Source organism: Emydura macquarii, unplaced genomic scaffold (genome assembly GCF_026122565.2).
Source record: "Emydura macquarii macquarii isolate MOO-44397 ecotype Brisbane River unplaced genomic scaffold, CSIRO-AGI_Emac_v2 contig_3305, whole genome shotgun sequence".
Lineage (NCBI taxonomy): Eukaryota > Metazoa > Chordata > Testudines > Chelidae > Emydura > Emydura macquarii.
In genome coordinates this window covers 7,609,574-7,629,643 of record NW_027133442.1, presented here as the reverse complement: position 1 = coordinate 7,629,643, position 20,070 = coordinate 7,609,574, and the positions used below count along the sequence as shown (strand labels likewise).

The following is a 20,070-nucleotide window of genomic DNA, read 5'->3' as shown; positions in this document are numbered from 1 at the left end:
TGAGACAGGCAGAGCCCCCAACATGATCAGTCAGGAAAAGGGGAAGTTCCAGTGGATCTGATGCAGAATTTGGATCCAGGCATCAGAACAGGGGTTTGAACTTGGGTAGGGGTTTTTGTAGAACACCAGGTTTATTTATGGGTAAACAATGTCTCAAGGAAGTATCCCAGAGTGGTTTTCTTTATGCTGGACAATAGGAGCTGATGACTCCTGGCTATGGGCAGTGTTCCTTGAGGGAGCTCACAATGCAGCCAGGCAGATTCAGTGTTTTGCATATCAATAACTAGAATGGTCTGATAACTGCGGAGCTGGATATGTGCAGGTGTGGGTTCATTTCCATCAGGAGCAGAGATGTCCCATCATGCAGTGCGTCCCTGCTCTGCCAATCCCAGAGTTCAGTGCGGTTCCTGCTTTGGAGCTTGGTTCTCCATTTGCTAGGCTAATTCTTGTTCCATCTTCGCTGTAGATGAGGCTTCTGTTCTCCATTTGATGTGCTAATTGAGATGCCTCCTTTTTACATCTTTGATGTAGATGAGGCTAGGGGAGTTGTCTTAATCCTATCACCCTTGTTTGGAGGGTTTTAGGTGTGTCTCCCATTGCCTCTTCATTGCTTTTGGTTTCTGGTTCAAGGAGAGGCTGGGGGGGATTCAGGTGAGCCAGAGAGTAGGGGTTTTGCACCCTGGTTCCCCAAGAGCACAGAGCTGACAGGTAACACCGTGGCCCCTGTCTTTGCAGGCAAGCCCGGGCCTCACTGAGGCTTCTGAGTCCTACCAGCAATAACAAAACCCCAAACGGCTCGGTCAATGTCTTGAAAAATGAGTCATCTGAGCTTTGCCACTGATATTGACCTGGTGGGATCGTCGCACGAGGGGCGTGATAATAGCAAGAGCTGTGGAAGCAGAGAAATTGGGTCTAAAGATGTCACTGTGTGTTAGCTCGCCTTTGCACACTACTAATAGAGAGGTAATTGCCCAAACCTGTGCCCTAGCTGGAGTGATAATGGATTGCATGGAGACCATCAGATGAAGAAAACTGGAGTTGAGTGAGTCAGAGGAGAGGAGGAAGATTGCTGGAGGAAGGGATACAGGGGCTGGTGCCAGGTGCTAGGAGCAAGCGTGGACCAGATGTGGTATGGGACGCTGATCAAAGTTGTGTGAAGACCACAAAAAGCAGAGGAAGTTGGCTGGCCAGCACCTCCCGTGTATTGTTTACTTTTTGTTGTGACGGAGCCAGGTGCTGCTTTTGCACTGCGAGAGAACAGGGGTGTGTAAATGTCTTGGCACCCATCTGCCTGCCAGACCTCCTGACCCCAAGTGCCACGGCAGCAAACACCATCCCCGCTTGAGATGAAACCCTGTTTGAAAAGAGAGGGGCTGCTGGTGGGACATCCTCTGCAAAGGCCCCTGGGTCTGGCAAATGCAAACCTTCCTTGATCCAAAACAAGTGGTTGCTGCTCCACTTGCGTCTGACAGAACACGGGTTCCCCGTTGTGCTGTCCAGAATTGTTCAGAGTGGCAACCGATAACACAGCGGCAAAACCCACTAATGTGCTTGGAACCTGTGACCGGGGGATCATTCTGTTTTGGTGCCTAGTATTTTGTTGGTGTTTCTGTATTTTATTTTAAACTAAAATACGCCTGCAATGTCCTGTCCACACCGGAGGAGCTGTGGTTTTGATCACTGGCAAAGTGCCTAGTACCTAGGATGGGTAAAAAAAATAAACACATTGTTTCTGTCAATGCAAATGTGCCTACCAGAATGCAGTTCACCTATTCTAAACACAGGGGCGATTCTGGTGTTCATGTCTCATTTGCCAAATGGAGGCAGCTTCAGTTTAAGTGGTATTTATACAGTCATACTGTGATGTTTCTCCCCCAACCTGCAATCTGGACTGGCGTGTAGCTGGGTCACCCCAATTCTTCACTCCTGGGCCCGGATTTATCCCGCTTTTCTGTGTGAACCACCCATTCCTGGGTTGGCCCATGCTTAGCCTCTTGTGAATAATCAGTCCCTGGCCTAGTGAAGGAGCACTTCTGGCCAGCTACTCATGGGATAGACCCTCAGCAAACACCTCCAGTCCCAGATGCAACTCCAGGGACTGCCGTCTTGCAGGGTTCAGTGCTGTGTACTGCACCCTGCAAGCTCATTTACACTTGTCTGTCAAGTTATCAAATTGATATGCACCATCTGTCACTCTGAGGTCTCTGCACACACTCAAGCCACATGATCTGTTTTAGATAAAACAAACAAATAAGTTTATTGATTATAGCAAGATTTTAAGTGAATCTAAGTCAGATTATTAATAAATTGAGTTCTCTTTAGTTAATTGTGATCAATTCCTTAATCTTGACCTAAGATTAATATATCAGTCTGTATTCATCTTACCATACAGGTTGGTTGCGATGCCTCTTGCTAGCAGGCCCCCGGGGGTAGATTCGCAGTCTTTGGTGTTGCTTAGAAGATGGATTCCAGGGGAGAGCCCGAGACACAGATGCCTCAGCTTTTAACAAGTTTCCCCAACACCCCCTGGGGTCAGGTGATCAACCCTGTCTGGCAATGGGCATGATTTCTTCCACTTGAGCCAAAGTGCTCACAGGTACTTAGACCAGTCCATTGTTCCTGTATGCGTGCCTCTGCTGGGCATGGAAACACAGCTTTGTGTTCGTCTGCATCTAGTCAAACTATGTGAGACACATGTGGGGATATGAGACAGCAGTTTCATATCTGTATATGTGTGACATTGCAGGAAACATGCTACCATAACAATGTTCAGTATGTCATGAGCATTCCAAAAACACATACCTTGCATCAGACAATACATAGTTACACTGTAAGGGGGAACATGAATGACACACAAATCACACCATAAGGGTGTACATGGAGTATATCATGTCACACATGCAAAACAACAGGGCTGCTCCCTGATCATGGGAAAACAAAGTGCCTATCACAGAATTGCAATGTGATGCCGGTAGTAAATCCAACAGACTATGTCCATGTCTTTGGAACTGAATTACTCTTGCTCCATCTCTCAGCGCAAAAGGCCTATTAGCTATAGTTACTCAGCGTAAATCAGTCAACAAGCAAATTACCAATGAAGCAGGGAGGCAAATGTTTAATATTTCTAAAGGGAAAAATCTCTAAAAGTAATTTTTGTTTGAAATTAAATCCTGCCAATTTTAACTCCGTTTGTGGGTTGGTTTATTTATTAAACTGAAAGTATGACTAGCCAGGTTGGAGATTTCCTTTGTATCTTTTGAAGACTTTATGAGCAAATAAACCACAAATTTTTCCATTATCTAACCCTGCAGCTTCCTCCAAAAATTGCTCTGGATTAGAAAGGTGGATTAATGCAAACTCGAGGAGAAGACGAGAAGCTGGCTGATACAGAATGTGTTTCAAAAATGCAAAACCAGTAACCTGTGTTCAGACTATATTTTTGTTGAGTAGTGGGGGATTGCCTGTGTCCCTTTATAACAACAATTACTCAGCTCAATCAGTAAAAAATATTTTGTGGTTCTGTTTTAGATAGAGTGAATCAATGAACAGATATTTAATATCGCTTTATGCTAGTGTAACAACAGCCACAGAGCTGACCATTTTTGTAAAACTTTTTTAGTGTCACTAAAATATTCACTCTAACTTTCTGAAAACCCCTTCTCTCAAAATCTAAGCTGTGTCTTGACTCTTGAAAGTATTTTAGGTCCAAAACGACTTAAGTATTAGCTGTTACTTTCCAACCATTTACCTTCTCTCTCTCTCTCTCTCCCCCCCCCCCCCCCATTGAAATGTAATCATTCCACTCTGGTCCCTAGACATACTATTCAAAATCAATTTGCTCTGACTGTATAAAAGGGCATGGGTTTTAACAAAGGTGTTTATGATTGACTGTATTACACCTAGGCACCAAAATACCCTTATTAAAGCCTAATGAGAGCCATGTTCTCAGGAACCAGGGCATTTCATGCACCCACAAACCCCAATATATAGACAAATATGTGAAATGCAGGCAGTGGAATAGTAGCATGGTTCTTTCAGTTGAAGAGTTCCTTGAGGCTTTAAAAAGTTACAGAGAGCTGCTTGTAACGATACTTACAATTCAAGCATGCACATTCCTATTTAAAAAAAGCCCTAAAAACGCAACCCTTGACTGTTTAAAAAGGGTGTGTACACAGAGCAGGGCTCCTTGCCTCCAGCAGGGGGCAGCATCCATGTGCCCACACACACAGCAGGCCTCATTGCCACCAGCAGGGGGCAGTGTGCACACAGACAAACCCTTGAATTTAAAGTTGCATGTTTGTCTCTGTAAGTCACAACTTATTACCAATTTATTATTACTTGTTTGTTTTTTATATGGGCAGCTACTTCAAACCCCAACATGACAGGTGCCACACAGACCCTGACCAAGATCTAGGTCCCCATTCTGCCAGGGGCTTCAAACACACGGTGAGAGACAGACCTTGTTCCAACCGCAGGCTAAATAGTTATTGGGTGACCATTTAGTAGGCCCTGAAGCCTAATGATTAACTCTTTGTAGCCCTTTCTGAATGGGACCAGCACAGCTCTTTCTAGAAGCTATAGCCTTAAAACTCACAATAAACCTGTGAGCGAGTTAATTATTATCATCTGTTGCCCTTTTTCGCCCTAAGCACCTAGTCAAATGTTGAGGCCCTGGGGAAGTCCCAGGGGGAAGTAGAAGTGGAAGGAGTCTGGCCTTCTCTTAGATGCAGTCTTGCAATGTACCAAGTCTTTCTTCTCTGAATGCAGGCAGACCTGTATTTCCCCATGCGAGGCTCCCAACTCCTCTGCCATCACCTCTCTTGACCATGCACCTCTGCCTCCTAGGTATTTCCAGGCTGCACAGTTCCCTGCCTACAGTGTGAATTCCCCAGCAGATCAGGCTGACTCATCAGGCCTGCTTTGCCTTCTGCTTGGAGGCTGTTAACAGCGTCATTGCCCACAGATAAGTTACCACACGGCACTCTCTCAGCAAGCACATTTATTCTTAAGGGGAAAGCATTACAAAGAACACATACTGAAAACAACCAAAGAACCTACACCCATGCTAATAAGCTATCCAGAGATCATCCCCCAACTCTGGCTGGGGAACAGTCCTTCAAAGCACCTGCAGGGATTTATCTGTGCTCAAGTTCACAACAGCTGTTAGCTGAGAACAAGTCCCCCCCTGAAGCTGTGAGTCCCTCCTTTTATCCAGCTTGGGGCTCTGCTTTTGTCCTCGTGTAGCAGGAGATCAGTTGACAATGCGTTTCTCCGCAGGGTGAAGCTTCAGCCTTTTGGATGTGGAGCTAAGCCATTGCCTTGCCCTCTCCCTAAGCATTTCCTAGGCATCCTATTCACCTGCCAGTTCATGCATAGCTGGACCATTGTTTCAAAGAGTCCTTCAAATACACCCCAGAGTTTACATGGGCCAGGTCTCCTGCTACAGCTGTTCCCCGCAGGGGGCAGTAGGACAGATGGATGGACACACACGGAGCAGGGCTCACCCGTCCAGCAGAGGGCAGTAGGACAGACAGACACAATATTCTGCAAAACCCCCTCCACCCACTTAGTCCAAACTCCTGGTGGAGGCAGTGGGGGGGGGGGGGACTTGCAATCCTTTCCGCTTGAGTTATATTAGCTGAAGGGTGCATTCCCTTCCCACCCTGTCATGAAGAGGACTATGATCAATGCTGGCTGCAGGACCGTGCAGCAAAACCTGTCCCTATTTTACAGATGGGGAAACTGAGGCCCAGAGTGGGGGTGGCATTTGATTACGGTCACACACGGAGTCTGTAGCCAAACCAGGAATGGAACCCAGGAGTTCTGACTCCCAGTATCCCCCAACCTAGTCCCAGCCCCTAGGTGTCTGGCTCTGTCCATCCCTCTATAGGTGCCAGGCGATCACTGTAGTGCTGATGAGCAGGGAGATGAGGGGTGCAGTCACGGGGGCAGGAGAGGCACTGGGGGTGGCGTGGAGGGCTGCTGAGATATACACTTGGCGTTCCCCCAGGCTCTGTGGAGGCCGATAGTTGTTCTTCAGCAGGGGCCCAGTGCTTGAGTTTGTGGCACGAAGGGTGGCAGGGAATGCAGCCACCTGTGGGGAAGGGAGACAGATTAGTGGGGGAGGGGCGAATTGAGGGAGGGAAGCAAACTTGGGGTGCCCTACTGAGTGGAGGGGAGGACGTCCTCTCAGTGGGGAGAACTGAGGGGGTTCTAATGGAGATCACTTTGGAGCACAGAGGGTGGGCATTTGAACAGCGGGGGGAGGGGTGAACTCTCAAAAGAACCCAGAAGTCCTGACTCCTAGCCCCCGCTTCTCTAACCCGCTGACCTCACCCACCTCCCAGAGCTGGGGATAGAACCCGGGTGTCCTGCCTCCCTCCCCCTACTCACCACACCAGGAGGCACCAGAAGGGCATCCGGGAAGACCGTCCAGACCACAGCTTCGTCACAGGTGGGGGTGGTGAGGGAGCCGTTGTAGCGGTAATAACGGGCTAGGTCCACGGCACCCAGCAGCTCCCGCAGGGAGAAGGAGCCGTCCAAATCCGTAGTCTTATCTGGAGGGGCAGGGGGAGAGTGATGGCCCATCTCTGCCTCTCCTGGAGCTGGGGATAGAACCCAAGAACCCTAGCTCCCTACCGCTCCTCCAACCCACTAGACCCCACTCCGCTCCCTGATTTAGGGACAGAACCCAGGAGTCCTGGCTCTCAGCCCCTCCTCCTCTGACCCAGTCGACACTGTTCCCACCGTCATTCTATCTTGCCCCCTGGTGGCGCAGAGCTGTAGTGTCCCTAGCCCCAGTGCTAGGCCAGCCGTAATCCAGCTCTCCCCAGCCCCAGTTCAAGGGATACTCACTCATCAGATCCACCTTCTTCAAGTGCTGGGTAAAGGAATCCCAGGCCTGGGAGGGGCGTGTGTGCTGCATGGCCTGAGGGACGAGATCACATGAGTACAACACACGGGAACTGAGGCATAGGGCGGTGGGACTCACAGACCGACTCAGAATAAGAGACTCCCCTCCCTCTTTGAATCACCAGATACCACTTCCCGCCCAGAGAACCCAGGAGTCCTGCTGCCCAGCCCCTGCTGCTCCAACCCACTAGACCCCTCTTCCCATCCCGAGCTGGGCATAGAACCCAGGAGGCCTGGCTTATTGCCCTGCATCGTCCCTCTCACCTGGACGAAGAAGGCCAGCACCGCAATTCCCACGGGATCCTTGCGGGCCTCAGCCACGCTCACGTTGTTCTTGGTATGAACGATGTGGAGCTAAAGGGGGAGAGAGAAATAAGAGAGTGCCCCCTACTGAGCCCCCCGCCCTCTGCAGCACGCTGCCCCCTACCGAGCCCCCGCCCCCTGCAGCACGCTGCCCCGTACCGAGCCCCTGCTCCTTGCAGCACGGTGCCCCCTACCGAGTCCCCCGCCCCCGCTCCCTGCAGCACGGTGCCCCCTACTGAGCCCCCCACTCCCTGCAGCACAGCACCCCCTACTGGGCTCCCCCTGCCCTGCTCCCTGCAGCACAGTGCCCCCTAGCTCCACACTGGGGCATTGGGGCCAGCACTGCATCCCCCCGCCTTTCTCACCTCCATGGAGAAACGTTTGCCGTTGATGAGATGCTCTGAGCCGGGCTTGGTGTCTCCCTGGCCCCAGTGCAGGTGGAAGGATTTGGCGGTGTAGATAGCTGGGAGCCCTGGGGCACTGAGATGCAGTCCATCCTCTAATTCCACATCCACTGTAGGGGGAGAGAGGTCAACGCAGGGAATCGGACCCACGTGTCAGGAGGGCAGCACAGGGCAATCACCCCTAGGGCCCAGGGGGAGAGACCAGGATGGAGAATGGGATCCAGGCATCCGGCACGGCAGTGCAGGGCGCTCACCCCTAGGATGCAGTCTACACCTACCTGTCGTCCCCGAGTTTTTCATGGCAATCAGCTTCCTGGCATCCCCATAGCCAGCGAGGGACACGACCCCCAGGTGGGGATCGTGGACAGCCGCAGCAGTGATGATGTTGATTGGGGACTGCCTGGTGCCGTTACAGTGTCCCAGAGCTGCCCATGTCTCTGGGCCTGCCAAGAAGGGAGGAGCCACAGAAGGAAATGAGGAAGGAGTCACAATGTTAATCAGCTGCTGTCACCCACCCCAGAGGTGGCTGCATGATACAAATTTTAGTCTTGGAGCCAGGACTCCTGGGTTCTGTTCCTGGCTCTGGCAGAACGATGAGTTCTGGTGGGTTGGAGGGGGGGAGCTGGGAGTCAGGACTCCGGGGTTCTATCCCCAGACCTAGGAGGGGAGTGGGGTCTAGTGGCTAGAGTGGGAGACCTGGGGGGTCAGGACTCCGGGGTTCTCTCTGCAGCTATGGCAGGGGAGTGGGGTCTAGTGGGGTAAAGCAGGAGAGGCTCCTGGGTTTTACACATGGCTCTGGGAGGGGGTTGGAGTCTTGTGGGTTAGAGCAGGGGGCTGGGGCTGGGAATTAGGACTCCTGGGTTCTATTCCTGGCTATGGAATGCTGACCCTTCCTTTCACTGTGCCTCATTTTCCCTACCCATCTAAAAGTAGGGAAACAGTAATTAACTCCCTTGCTGTGTGATGTAAGAGGGTGGATGCCTGTATCACAGGGGGCGGATGGGTTCTCTTACCGCAGTGTGGGTCTTCGTAGCACCAGGAACCTGCAGGACAGAGAAAGAGAGGTGGGAGTCAGAGCAGGGAGATGACCAATAACCCCATCCTGCTGCCCCTCCCAGGGGCTTGGCCCCAGCAAGGAGGATCGGGGGGGGGCGGGGCGGGGAGCAGCCTTACCTGCCGTACTGGCATAGCCGGCTCCTAGCAGCATCCCCAGGAAAATGATGTGCTGGACCCAGATGGGATCCATGTCTCTGATGTCACCTGCTGAGAGGAACCTGGAGCAAGGATGGGAGAGTCTGGATTCACCTCCCTCTGCCCTGAGCCAGCCAGCCCCCTTGCCCTGGGGCCAGATCAGAGCCCACGGCTCTAGTGGGGACAGGCCCCATGCCCCATTTCCCACCCCTGGGCCAGCAGCACCCCCAGAGGGGACAGGCCCTGTGCCCCATTTCCCACCCCTGGGCCAGCAGCACCCCTAGAGGGGACAGGCCCTGTGCCCCATTTCCCACCCAAGCCAGCAGCACCCCTAGAGGGGACAGGCACCATGCCCCATTTCCCACCCCCTAGAGCTGGCGCCCCTAGAGGATAAGGGGCCCTAGGGATGCTAAGCAGCGAGCAGCTCTCACCTGTGGGGCGTGGAACTGGCTGTGCCTGGTAGGTAAGGTGACACTGAAGGGGTGAAGGGCTCTTTGCGGCTCCTTATATACACAGGGTCACTGCCTGGCCCAGCCCGGCCTGGCCCAGCCCAGCGTGGCCAGGGGTGGAATTACAGGGAAGAGATGAGTTACATCCACGGGGAGGGGCAGGGACAGAGACTGAGAGAAGTGGGGGAGGGAGGGAGGGAGAAAACCAGGGAGTAGAAAGAGAAAGGAAGAAAGGAAATTGTGGGGTGGGTGGAAAGGAAATGGAGGCAGAGGAAGGGGGGCCACCCTGAATGTGTCTCCCCCAAGCTGCCAGACCCAGGTGGCAGTGCCACCCCACTGGGCAGCTGTAGGAGTGTTCCTAGGGTCCCCTTGTGGGGGCAGATGGGGCTGGCCTCAGGTGCCCACGCTGACTCATGCTCTTCTTAGAAGAAGGGATGTGTGATGGTGCAAGAGGGAAGTGACAGGGCAGCCCGGCTTGGGGCAGAGCACGTCCCTTGCTCCTGGGAGGGCACCTCACAGCCACCTTGGGGTGAGGGGCTGTCTGTGAATCACTGCACCCCACTCTCCTCCCAGAGCTGGGGGAAGAGCCCAGGAATCCTGGCTCCCAGCCCCCACCCCTAAATCACTTGACTAGATTTTGCCGCACTCCATTGCAGAAGTTCAGGGGAGAGCGAGCGGCGCCCCGCCCATTGAGCCTCCCCCTCCACTCCCTGCATCAGATCACCCTCTAGCGCTGCACAGGGGCCAGCCCTGACTACAATGGGAGAGCGCCCCCTATTGATCCTGCACCCTGCAGCACAGTGCCCCCTAGTGCCGCTCTGGGGCATTGGTCCAGCACCCTCTACTGAACAGCCAGGTATCTCCATAGCCTCCCCCAGGGAATTCGGCGGCTGGCAATTGTGCAATGCAAAGGTGCTGATGCTGTCTCCTGTCACCCCATGATACGATGATACCCAGATCTGTTTCCCCATCTGCTGAAACTCAAGCTGGGTGGATGGAGCAACGTGCTTCCTGGATTTACAGCTCCTCACTCCTAATGTGACTAGCTGAGGCTGACTCACAACAGCATTGGGCCAGTGTTATTGATACGCCCTGCTAGACATGTGGGGAACACCCACAGCTCTCCTGGAGCCAGAAGACTTCCTTGAGCCCTTAACTGGGGGGCTAGAACCCAGATGTCCTTGCTCACATCCCCCCATCTCACCTACTAGACCTCACTCACCTCCCAGAACTGGGAATGGAACCCAGGAGTCCTGACTCGCAGCCCCCCCCCCCCACTCTAACCCACTAGACCCCACGCCCAGCTGGGGATACAACCCAGGAGTCCTGACTTGCAGGCCCTGCCCCCAGCTCTAATCTATTAGATCGCACTCCCCTCTCAGAGCCAGGGAGAGGACCAGGTGTCCTGGCTGCAGGCTGGGGTGCAAGAAGGTCTACATCCTCCATCCCTGCCCCTCCTGGTTCTCTGGCCCAGAGATGTGGCATCACTGTAAATCACTCTGAAAAACAGGGGCGGTGTGTAAGGCCAGATCGTTTTGATGACAAACCACCGCCCCGACCAGGGGTTTTAAACTTGCAGGGTTGGCTGCTTCCCCACTGTGACCTGTACGGACTATGACAGTCATTAATGGGAGACGGGTGGGGTCTAGTGGGCTAGAGTAGTGAGTGGGGTGCGGGAGGGCTGGGAGCCAGGACTCCTGGATTCTCCTCCCAGCTCTGGGTGGGGAGTGGGGTCTAATGGGTTAAACCAGGGGGATCTGGACTCAAGAGACCGGTTTGGGGGCTCAGATCTCAAAGGCACCCATGGAGCATGTGGGGATGGGGGACAGAGGACGCTCTCTCCTTGTGTGTAGCATTTACAAGTCTGACTGGGAACCAGTTTGGGTAACTGGGCCAGCTTGTGGGAACTAGTCTGTGCTGTACACAGAGGGAAGTGTCTTCCTCTCCCAGCTGGGAGCCTATAAACAGGCCTCTGCTGACAGTGTAAACTCTGCTGCGCTTCACCCCAACAGCTGATCTCCCCACAGGCCTGGGGGTGGTATAGTCAGAGGTCATGTTGTCCTTGCTTATAACCTCTGTCTCTCTCTGGGGGTCTGGTGCTCCTGAGGGGCTAGTGCCCTACACTGCTGCAGGGGGGAGAAGAGATGATAGGGATGGGGTCTAGTTGTTTGGAGGGGGCTGGAAGCCAGGACTCCTGGGTTCTATCCCTGGCTCTGGCAGGGGAGTTGGTATCTATTGGGTACCTGCAGGGGGCTAGACTAGATGACCCTTGAGGTCCCTTCTAACTCTATGATTCTATGATCATGCCCTGGGGCAGTGCGTGTCTTCTCTGAACTTCCTCCCAATTCCCTGATGCAATCTTAGATGAACTGGTGCCAAGCGGCAGCCCAGAGAGCAGCTGCCCCACCCCAGGCTGTGGGTCCCCCACCCAGTGCGTGTGGTGCTGATGCCCAAGCTGGAATTTCAACCCAGCCTATGGTAAAATTGCTCCCCACTGCAGTCAGGCGTGTTCTCCTGGTATTGCATGTGGGGAAAGTGACGCACCAACAGGGAAAGGGACTCAGTGAGTCAGCTAATGTCAGAAAACAAGTTCTGGCTCCTGTGCCCCCTCCAAGCCATTAGACATCACTCCCCTGCCAGAGCTGGGGACAAGACCCAGGAGTCCTGGCTCCCACTCCCCTCCCAACCTAGCAGACCCCATTCTCTTGCCTGAGCCCAGGATAGGACCCAGGAATGCTGGCTCCTGGATCAAATTTAGCATTATGCAGCCAGCTGTAGGGTGAGTGACAGCCACATTCTGACACCGCCCACTTATTCTTTGTGGCTCCTCCCCCTTCATGTTGACTCCTCCCCATTTATCAGAGCCAATAAAGTCATCCTGAAGTCCAAAGTCATAATCAAAGACCTTTATCTGCAATGGTTCCCTAGGGTGATCAGTAAGAATGCAAGCTTTTCCCTCCCACACAGGATTGAGGTTCTTGTGAATTGTTTTACTTCTAAACTCTTCTTTTCTTCCAGTTTTGAATTTGACATATGGATCACTGGTCCCGCCACGATCCCGTGCTGCTAAATTTTGACCCTTTTTTAACGTAATGTCCAACTGGTACCAACTGGTCCAACCGGGATCAGCCAAGGGAAAATCCACATTACTAGTTTCAATTGTGTTTGTTCTCGCGAGGCCCTCGACTCCCTCGTCTTTTCTCAGCGCTGGGCTCGTCCTGCAGCAGCTGCTCCAGGCAGGTGGTGCTGAGCAGGGAGGAGCTCTTCTGGTGGGACAGGCGTGCTCCGGACCAGCGTCCCTTCCTCCCGGCCTGGGGCCCCTAAACCCCAGATCAATGTAACAGCCCCGCACCCACTCCCCTAGCTGGGGTAAGAACTGCAGCTCCCATGAGGCATTGCTCCCTGCCGGTTCAGAGACCGCATCGCCCATGCCGGCGCTGTGCCTTCTGGGAGGGGTAGTCCTTTCCCATTAGCACCAATGGGGAGAACTACAGTCCCCACAATGCATCGCGCTCGTCTCGTGCCGGCGCCGCGCTACATCATGGGAGTTGTAGTTCCATGAGCCGTCTTTAGCCTGGACCCTGTGGGGGTCCGAACTACAGCTCCCACAATGCCCCGGGATAGGCCCCCTTTCAAGGCTCCCCCCCGTTGCTCTTGCCCTTGGGCCTCTCCCGCTATGGCCGCCGCAGCCGGGGGGAGCTGCCCCACCGACTCGCTGGGCTACTGCCTGGCCCAGCTGCGGGGCGGGGCCGAGCCCGGGCTGGGCCGGGCCCTGCTGGCCCTGCGGACTCGGCACATCAAGGAGCCCGGGGGGATCGAGCGGTTCCGGGCCCGCGGGGGCTGGGTCCCCTGCTCGGGCTCTTGGCTGGGGCCATTCGGCCCCGCCGCACCCTCGACCTGGCCCTCAGCATCCTGGGCAACTGCTGCACCGAGGGGGGGAGCCGGGCCCAGGTGCGGGAGCTGGGGGGGATCCCCTCGCTGGGTGAGTGACGCGGGGGGGATCCCCGACGCGAAGTGGTACGGTCCGGGGCCAGCCTGCACTTGCCAACCTGGTGCAGGTGCAGCCTGGGGTCCCCCCGAGCCAAAATGGTACAGTCTGGGGTTACCCTGAACCCACCAGCTCTGGGGGTGCAGCCTGGATCCCCTAGAGCTAAAGTGGTACTGTCTGTGGTCCCGCTGAGATGTAGTGGTATGATTTGGGATTACCCTGCATCGGCCAGGCCTGTGAGGGGTGGGTCAGGGTCCCCCCCAACCAAAGTGGCATGGTTCAGGATTCTCTGCACCTGCCAGGCCTGGGGTTGGGTGCGGGGTTCCCCTTGGAGCCACCACGGTACAGTCCAGGGTTACCCTGCACATGCCAGCCCTGGGAGGTTGCATCTGGGGCCCCTGTACTCCCACATTGTGCAGCTTGGCTCCCTCATTCTTACTGCAGTGATGCCTTGGTTTCTCCCTTCCCTGGCTATGGCGTGGTCCAGCGTTCCCCCTGTGCATTCATGATACGATTTGGGATCCCCATGAGCGGTACAGTCCTGTGCCCCCTCCATCTCTCTTTGGGGTGGGACAATCTTGTGTCTCATGTCCCCTTGCCCCCACCCCAGAGGCGGCTGTATCTCAGCGCTAGTCGAGGGATCCCTGTACAAACAGCCCCCACGCCCTGCCCCAGAGGTGGGTGCATCTCAGTTCCACGTGAGGGATAACACGCTCACCATGGTTCATGGCTGATTTCTTTTTTTCGCTGTTTCTTCCCAGTGATGATCCTGAAATCTCTGGGAGTTGAGAGTATCCAAAACCGGACAGCCCGGGCCTTGGGCAACCTGGCCATTGATACAGAGAACTTGCAGGCTATCCATGATGCTGGTGAGTGGGGCCATGTCCCACCGCCAACCTACGGCTGGGGGCACACAGGAGAGGGTGTTCACCTCCATTCTGGGAGCAGGTGATTGGGGTTAATTCCCTGGATTGGGGCTCCCTAACCTCCTTTCTCTCTCCATCCCCTCCCAGGCGCTGTGCCCCCCTTGGTGCAGATCCTTGCCAGCACCCAGGACAGTGAGTGCCTCCAGAGTGTCATTCGGGCCCTGCGCAACCTGGGCACCACCCCGGCGCACCGCCTGGCGCTGGCCCAGCAGGGCGCAGTGCGTGCTGTCTCCGAGCGCTTGGCTGCCAGCCCCGACGACCCTGCCCTGGCTGCTGCGGCTGCCCGGGCCCTGCTAGAGCTCACCAAGGGCTGCAGCCGGGACTGCGCCGAGCAGCTGAGCCTGGGTGGTGGCGTGGCGCCCCTGGTGGCGTTAGCTGGACACGGCAAGCGGGCAGTGCGGGAGGCAGCCATCTCGGCGCTGGCCAACCTCTGCCTGCAGGGGATGCTGCGGCCGGCAGTGGGCAACGCAGGGGGCGTGACGGCACTGGTGGGGGAGTTACGCCACCAGCGCGGAGCGGGAGTCACGGGCGCCCTCCTGCAGCCCCTGGTCAGAGCGCTGTGCCTGCTGTGCCGCGAGGCAGTGAACCGCAGCCGGGTGCGGGAGGCCGGTGGGCTGGAGCTGCTGCTGGCGCTGCTTCAGGACGGGCGCCAGCGAGGCTGCCACGCCCGCGTGGTTGTGGCCTTTGTGGCCTTCTTCTACGACCAGGAGGCATTGGAGGCTCTGCAGGCTGGCGGGCTGGTGGCCCTGCTGGTGGGGCGGCTGGCGGCCCAGGGCCAGTGGGCAGCGTGCTGCAAGGAGGAGGAGAAGGAAGAGGAAGGAGACAGCGAGGACGAGCGGGATGCTGCCTCTTTTGACTTCCCCCCCGAGGGGCGGCGGGAGAATGGGGCATCAGGAGGGGAATCATCCAGCTTCCAGAGTCTCAGGTGGGCACCTGCCATAGTGCGCTGGGGCTCACTCTCCGTTCTCCCTACTTGTAGTACTCCCTGCCTGCCCGGGTCGCTTTTGGTTTCCCTTCCCCCTGTTGCTAGGCCCTCTCCTTTCCATGTTCCTGCTCGCTTGCTCTGGGCTGCTCGGCTTGCTTGATGCTGCCTTGGGCTCTCACTCCTCCTCTCTTACTGCAGGTCCTGGCTGCTCTCCGAGGGATACATTGCCAGTCCTGGTGACCTCTCCCCCCAGTGGTCCCCCGACGGCTCCCTCAGCCCCGTCCTCGAGCTGCAAGATGACCTGCCAGGACCTGGCCGGCGGCAGGCGGGGCCGCACTCACCCAGCTGCTTAGATCCTCGGCCGTCAGATCTGGCTGCTGGGGTGCAGTGCTTGGCACCGGGCAGGATCTCCCCGGCATCAGTGGCAGAGCCAGGCTCCACCAAGGCAGAGATGCCAGGCGCAGAGGTGCCAGTCATGGCACATTGGGCTACAGCCGCAGCTGATGGACACTGTCTGGCAGAGATACGGCCGGTGGTGGAGGTGCCAGATTTGGCTGACAGGCGCCATGCGGCAGTGCCAGACCCAGCCAGGACTGACAGGCACAGCACAGCCCCCATGGGGCTGCTGGCCATGCCAAAGTCCACCGGGACCAAGAGAGATCGTCCGGCACGGACTGCGCCAGATGCTGCTGGCGCCACCTGGAATCTCCAGACTCAGTCGCCGGTGTTGGCAGCCCAGAACAAGGAGCTGTCCCCAAACTTGGCTGGGACTGATGGGCAAAATCCAGCATGGTCCCTGGCTCCGGCAGCCCCCGAAGAGTTGTATCCAGCAACACCAATTCCAGGCGGGTCAAACTGGCACGTCCTGGCACCATCTGATGAGCCGTGCCTGGCACCGCCATTTCCAGCGGGGACCAGCTGCCCCAATTTGGCACCGAGCCCGGTTCCTGAGGATCTGTGCCCAGCCTCACTTATTCCCACCGGGACCAGCCGCCCTGATCCATCACCAAGCCCAGTTCCCGAGAATCTGCGTCCAGCTGGGACCAACCAGCCTGATACGGCACCCAGCCCAGTTTCCAAGGATCTGCGTCTGGTTTCTCCAATTCCTACTGGGGCTGAGCAGCGCCTCCTTGCTGATGACTTTCTGGAGCCCCAGCCCCCTGCTTCCTGCTCGCGGCGCCGCAGCAGATCGCGTCCGGCTCTGGATGCGGCCCCCTCCACGCCAACTCTCTGTCCCCGAGGCGAGGCGCTGGCCCTGCGGTTCTTGCCATGGGGTGGGGAGGAAGAGCTATGGGCCCCTGAAGCACCTGCCCTGCTGCTGCTGTCGCGGTTCTCCCAGGCCGAGGACCCCAGCCGCAGCCTGGTGACGGGCCCGGTCCTGCAGGGATTGCTGGCCTACGTCACTGGAGCCCCCGCCCCGTCGCCGCGCTGCCTGCGGCTGCTGCACCGGCTCACGTGCAACCCCGTCTGCCTGGAGGCCTTCGTGCGCTGCTACGCCCCCTCCCTGCTGCGGGCATGGCTGGTGCTCGGTGTGCCCCCAGAGGAGGCGGCAGCTGCTGCCACAGGGCATGAGGGACCCAGGAGTCTGGGCGGTGGGAATCGTGGCGGCAGGAGGTTCAAGGAGTTGGGTGAGTCCTCTCCCCTGCGGCACCCCAGGAGTGGGTGAGCACCCCACTGTAGTATCCCAATGTGAGATGCGGCGCTAACCCTGCTGCAGGCTTTGGGGTTTGCTCTAGATTCATGGGGTCTTTTGCTCCCCAGCTCAGCTGTTGGGTTCACAGTGCCCCAGCGTGGCACTAGGGGGAGCTGTGCGGCTTGGCAGGGGGTGGCCGACCAGGGGAGGCGGGCACGAGGCTGGGGGGTGCCACAGGGATTTGGGGGTGTGGGGCTGTGTGGGGGATTTGAGGGGATGCTCTGCCATGGGGACTGGCCAGGGGAACCGGGGTGGGGAAGTGTCATGCTGGGGGGAATTCAGGGCAAGGGAGGGTAGGCACCGGGCTGTGCCGAGTTCGAGGGGGTGTCATGGGCCCGGAAGGGGGCTGGGGGCTCTGTGCGATGGGGCGTTGGTGGGGGTGTTGTACTGCGGGGGGGGGAGATGGGGCCTGTGTGCCGGGTTGCGGGGGATGTGCTGCGGGGGGGGGGGATGGGACCACGTTGCTGCTGGCCGGGCTCTGAAGTGCTGCCCTTCCCCGCCCCCAGGCGAGACCCTTCTGTGCAATCTGTGTGTCCAGGCTGAGTCGCCCTTCGGAGCTGGCGTCCTCACTCACATGCTGCTCTCAGGCTCTGAGGCCGACCAAGTGGCCTGCGCCGTCGCCCTGCCCCTCATCTGCAGGTGAGTGGTGCCCGGGGAGGTGGGGGCCCTGGGTGGACGATGCTGGTGTAGCTGTATCTATCTGGGGGGTTTGATGGGGGACCAGGTTGGGCCCATCAGGCAGGGGGAAGAAGGGGGGCTGGGCCCATCTGTTGGAGGGGTGTGGGGGAAGGGAGGCTGGGTGCCTGATCTTTGGGGAGGGCATCAGGGGGTGGAGGGGCTGATCCAGGGGGAGCCTGGGCCCATCTGTTGGGGGGAGGGCAAGGCTGGTGGGCTGATCTGGGGACTGATCCATTTCCCCCCGTCAGGAAGAAGTCCCTGTGCCGGAAGCTGCTCCTGGAACATGCTGGCTTGCGCCTCCTTCTGGCCATGTTGACACGTGGCGCCGACCCCCCATTTGCCTTCTACGCCATGGACTCGCTCTCCTTGCTGCTGGGTGCCGCCGTCCCTTCGGCACCCCTCCTTGCCCCGCCCGTCCCCAAAGTTCCCCGGCTGGCACCCACCCCTCTGTGCCCATACCAGCAGCTGGTGAAGGCAGGTGAGGCTGACCTGCAGTTCCAGTTGGACTCGGGCGCCCTGGTGCTGGCCTCGCGCCAGGCCGTGTGCGCCGGCTCTGACGTCCTCCACGCCATGCTGGCAGGTGGGTTTGCTGAGGCACGCCAAGCCCTGGTGCCCATCCATGGGGTGGCGCCTGCCCCCTTCCTCACGCTGACCCACTTCCTGCATGGGTGCCGGGACGAACTGTGCCCGGCCCTCGGGGCCCCTTTTCCCCCCGGGGAGAGGGAGCTGGCAGAACAGATGCTGGCGGTGGCCGAGCAGTTCCTGCTGCCAGAGCTGCAAGAGCTGGTGGAGGAGGGACTGTGCCGGCATTACCTGGCCCCTGGCACCGGCCCAGCCCAGCTGTACCAGCTTGGGGAGCGGCTGGGCCGGGGGCAGCTGCTGCGGCGCTGTGCCCGCTACATCCTGCTGGGGGCCATGGAGGAACCCACGAGCCGGGCGTCCACGCTGGCGCGGATCCTCCAAGTCACCGGAGACCCCAAGGGACTGGCTCAAGAGCTCTTGGCAGCTGCCATGGAGACGCCATGGGGAGCAGGTGCTGATGGGATGTAGGGGGCTGGCCTTAGGTCACCCTCTGCACCTCTCCGCTTTCGGGGGGAGGGGCCTTTGGAGCAGAAGAATTTGGGAGACAGGAAGGGAGCTGGGAGAGGTTGATGCTTAAGACAGTGGGATGCTAAGGGGGAGAAATGGGGTAGTGCCAAGGTAGGGGTGAGGAAATGGGACTCCTGAGGTGAGAAGTTGTGGGGCAGTGGGAATGGGCCAATGAACCCTGGGATAGCTTGGGATCTCTTTTCAGTGAGTCTCACACACACCCACTGGCCAGGACATGGCACAGGGTGGGAGCCTGTCCTGCCTGCCACCTCCCTTGAGGAAGGGGTCCTAGCATATTGGGGGGTGCCCCTTTTAATTCCCCACCTGGGGCAAGGGAGAGCAGTTTGGGGTGGACCTTGACTGGTGGGGGTTGCCCTGCCCCCGATTGGTGGGGTCGCCCTTGGGGGCAGGGCAGTGCAGGTGCTTTGGAGAGAGATCTACCCCCACCTCGTTTCCTGTCTCCCTGGTGGGGTGGGTCTAGGGGGCTCTGGGAGTGGGGGGATGTGTTCAGTGGTGTGCCCTACTGCGGGGTGTGGTGACGGCAATTCAGGGAGCCCCCGGCGGCATTGCTCTCTGCTGGGGGGGAGAGGGGTGGATGGATGGATGTGTGCAACTGGAATGTATTAAATAAGCTACTGTGTGTGGAGAAATACAGGCTGGGCTTCACCACCCACACGAGTCTGTGTCTTCATTCTCCTGCCTCCCCTGCCCTGGGGAGAGAACCCAGCAGTCCCGGCTTGCAGCACTTCTCAGCCCTCTAGACTCCCCCTCCCCCCCACCTGGGCTAGTTTCCCATCTCTGCTCGTGGCCAGGGCTAGCGCTGGGGCGTGAGGGGCAGCAGCCCCGTCTGAGCTGCCTGTGGCCTGGGGGCGCCTCAGCCGTGGAAAGGGGGCGAGGTCGCGGGTGAAAAGCCAGCAGCCGTCCATGCTGTCTGGGTGTGTGGGGGGGGGGAGGTTAGTGGTTCAAGATTAGGGGGGAACCGGGCTCTGGGAGCCCCCCCTTGGCACTGTCTGTCCTACCTAGCTGGGCCCCCCCCTTCGCTTCCCCTCCCTGCACAGCACAGGAAACGCCTGCTGCTCAAGTGCTTCCAGATGGGCTGCGGGGGGAAGGGAGGGCTGCTTCCTGAGCGCCTGGCCTGGATGTGTCATCTCCCCCCCGCGGCTGGGAGCCCCCCTAGCCTGCCCTGCCCCCGCAATCACTGCCGGGGTCCCTCCCTGCCGCCTCCCCTGCTGCCAGGGTCCTTCGTGAATCCCCCCCTCGTCCCTGCCCCTCCCACATCGCCCCCTCCCTCGGGGGTTCCCCAATGCCAGGATCTTTCACTCCCCCACCTCTGTCTGTTCCCCCCCGCATCGCCCCTTCCCTCTCTGCAGGGCTCCCCCGTGCTCCTCCCCGTCTCTCCAGGTGGGGGGCCCGCTCCTGCCCCTGCTATTTCTTGGCTCCCCTCCGGCGCCAGCCTCTCTCCCCAGCTCGTGTAAACACCCAGCCAATTTTTTCCCAACGTCCCGGCCAGAA

At 57.8% G+C, this 20,070-nt stretch overlaps 2 protein-coding genes and 1 pseudogene across 2 annotated transcripts in view; 1 reads left to right on the top strand and 2 right to left on the bottom strand.

Annotated features, from left to right (window-relative positions):
• The window catches only part of LOC137143264 (zinc finger protein 436-like), a 604,313-nt gene that overhangs the window by 326,201 nt on the left and 258,042 nt on the right, over positions 1-20,070 (bottom strand). The window lies entirely within an intron of this gene.
• LOC137143281 (carbonic anhydrase 4-like) lies at positions 4,994-9,004 on the bottom strand (annotated as a pseudogene).
• ARMC5 (armadillo repeat containing 5) lies at positions 12,936-19,557 on the top strand. Its single transcript, XM_067532952.1, is given in 7 exon segments — positions 12,936-13,098; positions 13,101-13,241; positions 14,009-14,116; positions 14,261-15,098; positions 15,297-16,726; positions 17,298-17,430; positions 17,718-19,557. Coding segments are annotated over 7 exon segments (3,615 nt in total). The 3' UTR covers positions 18,520-19,557.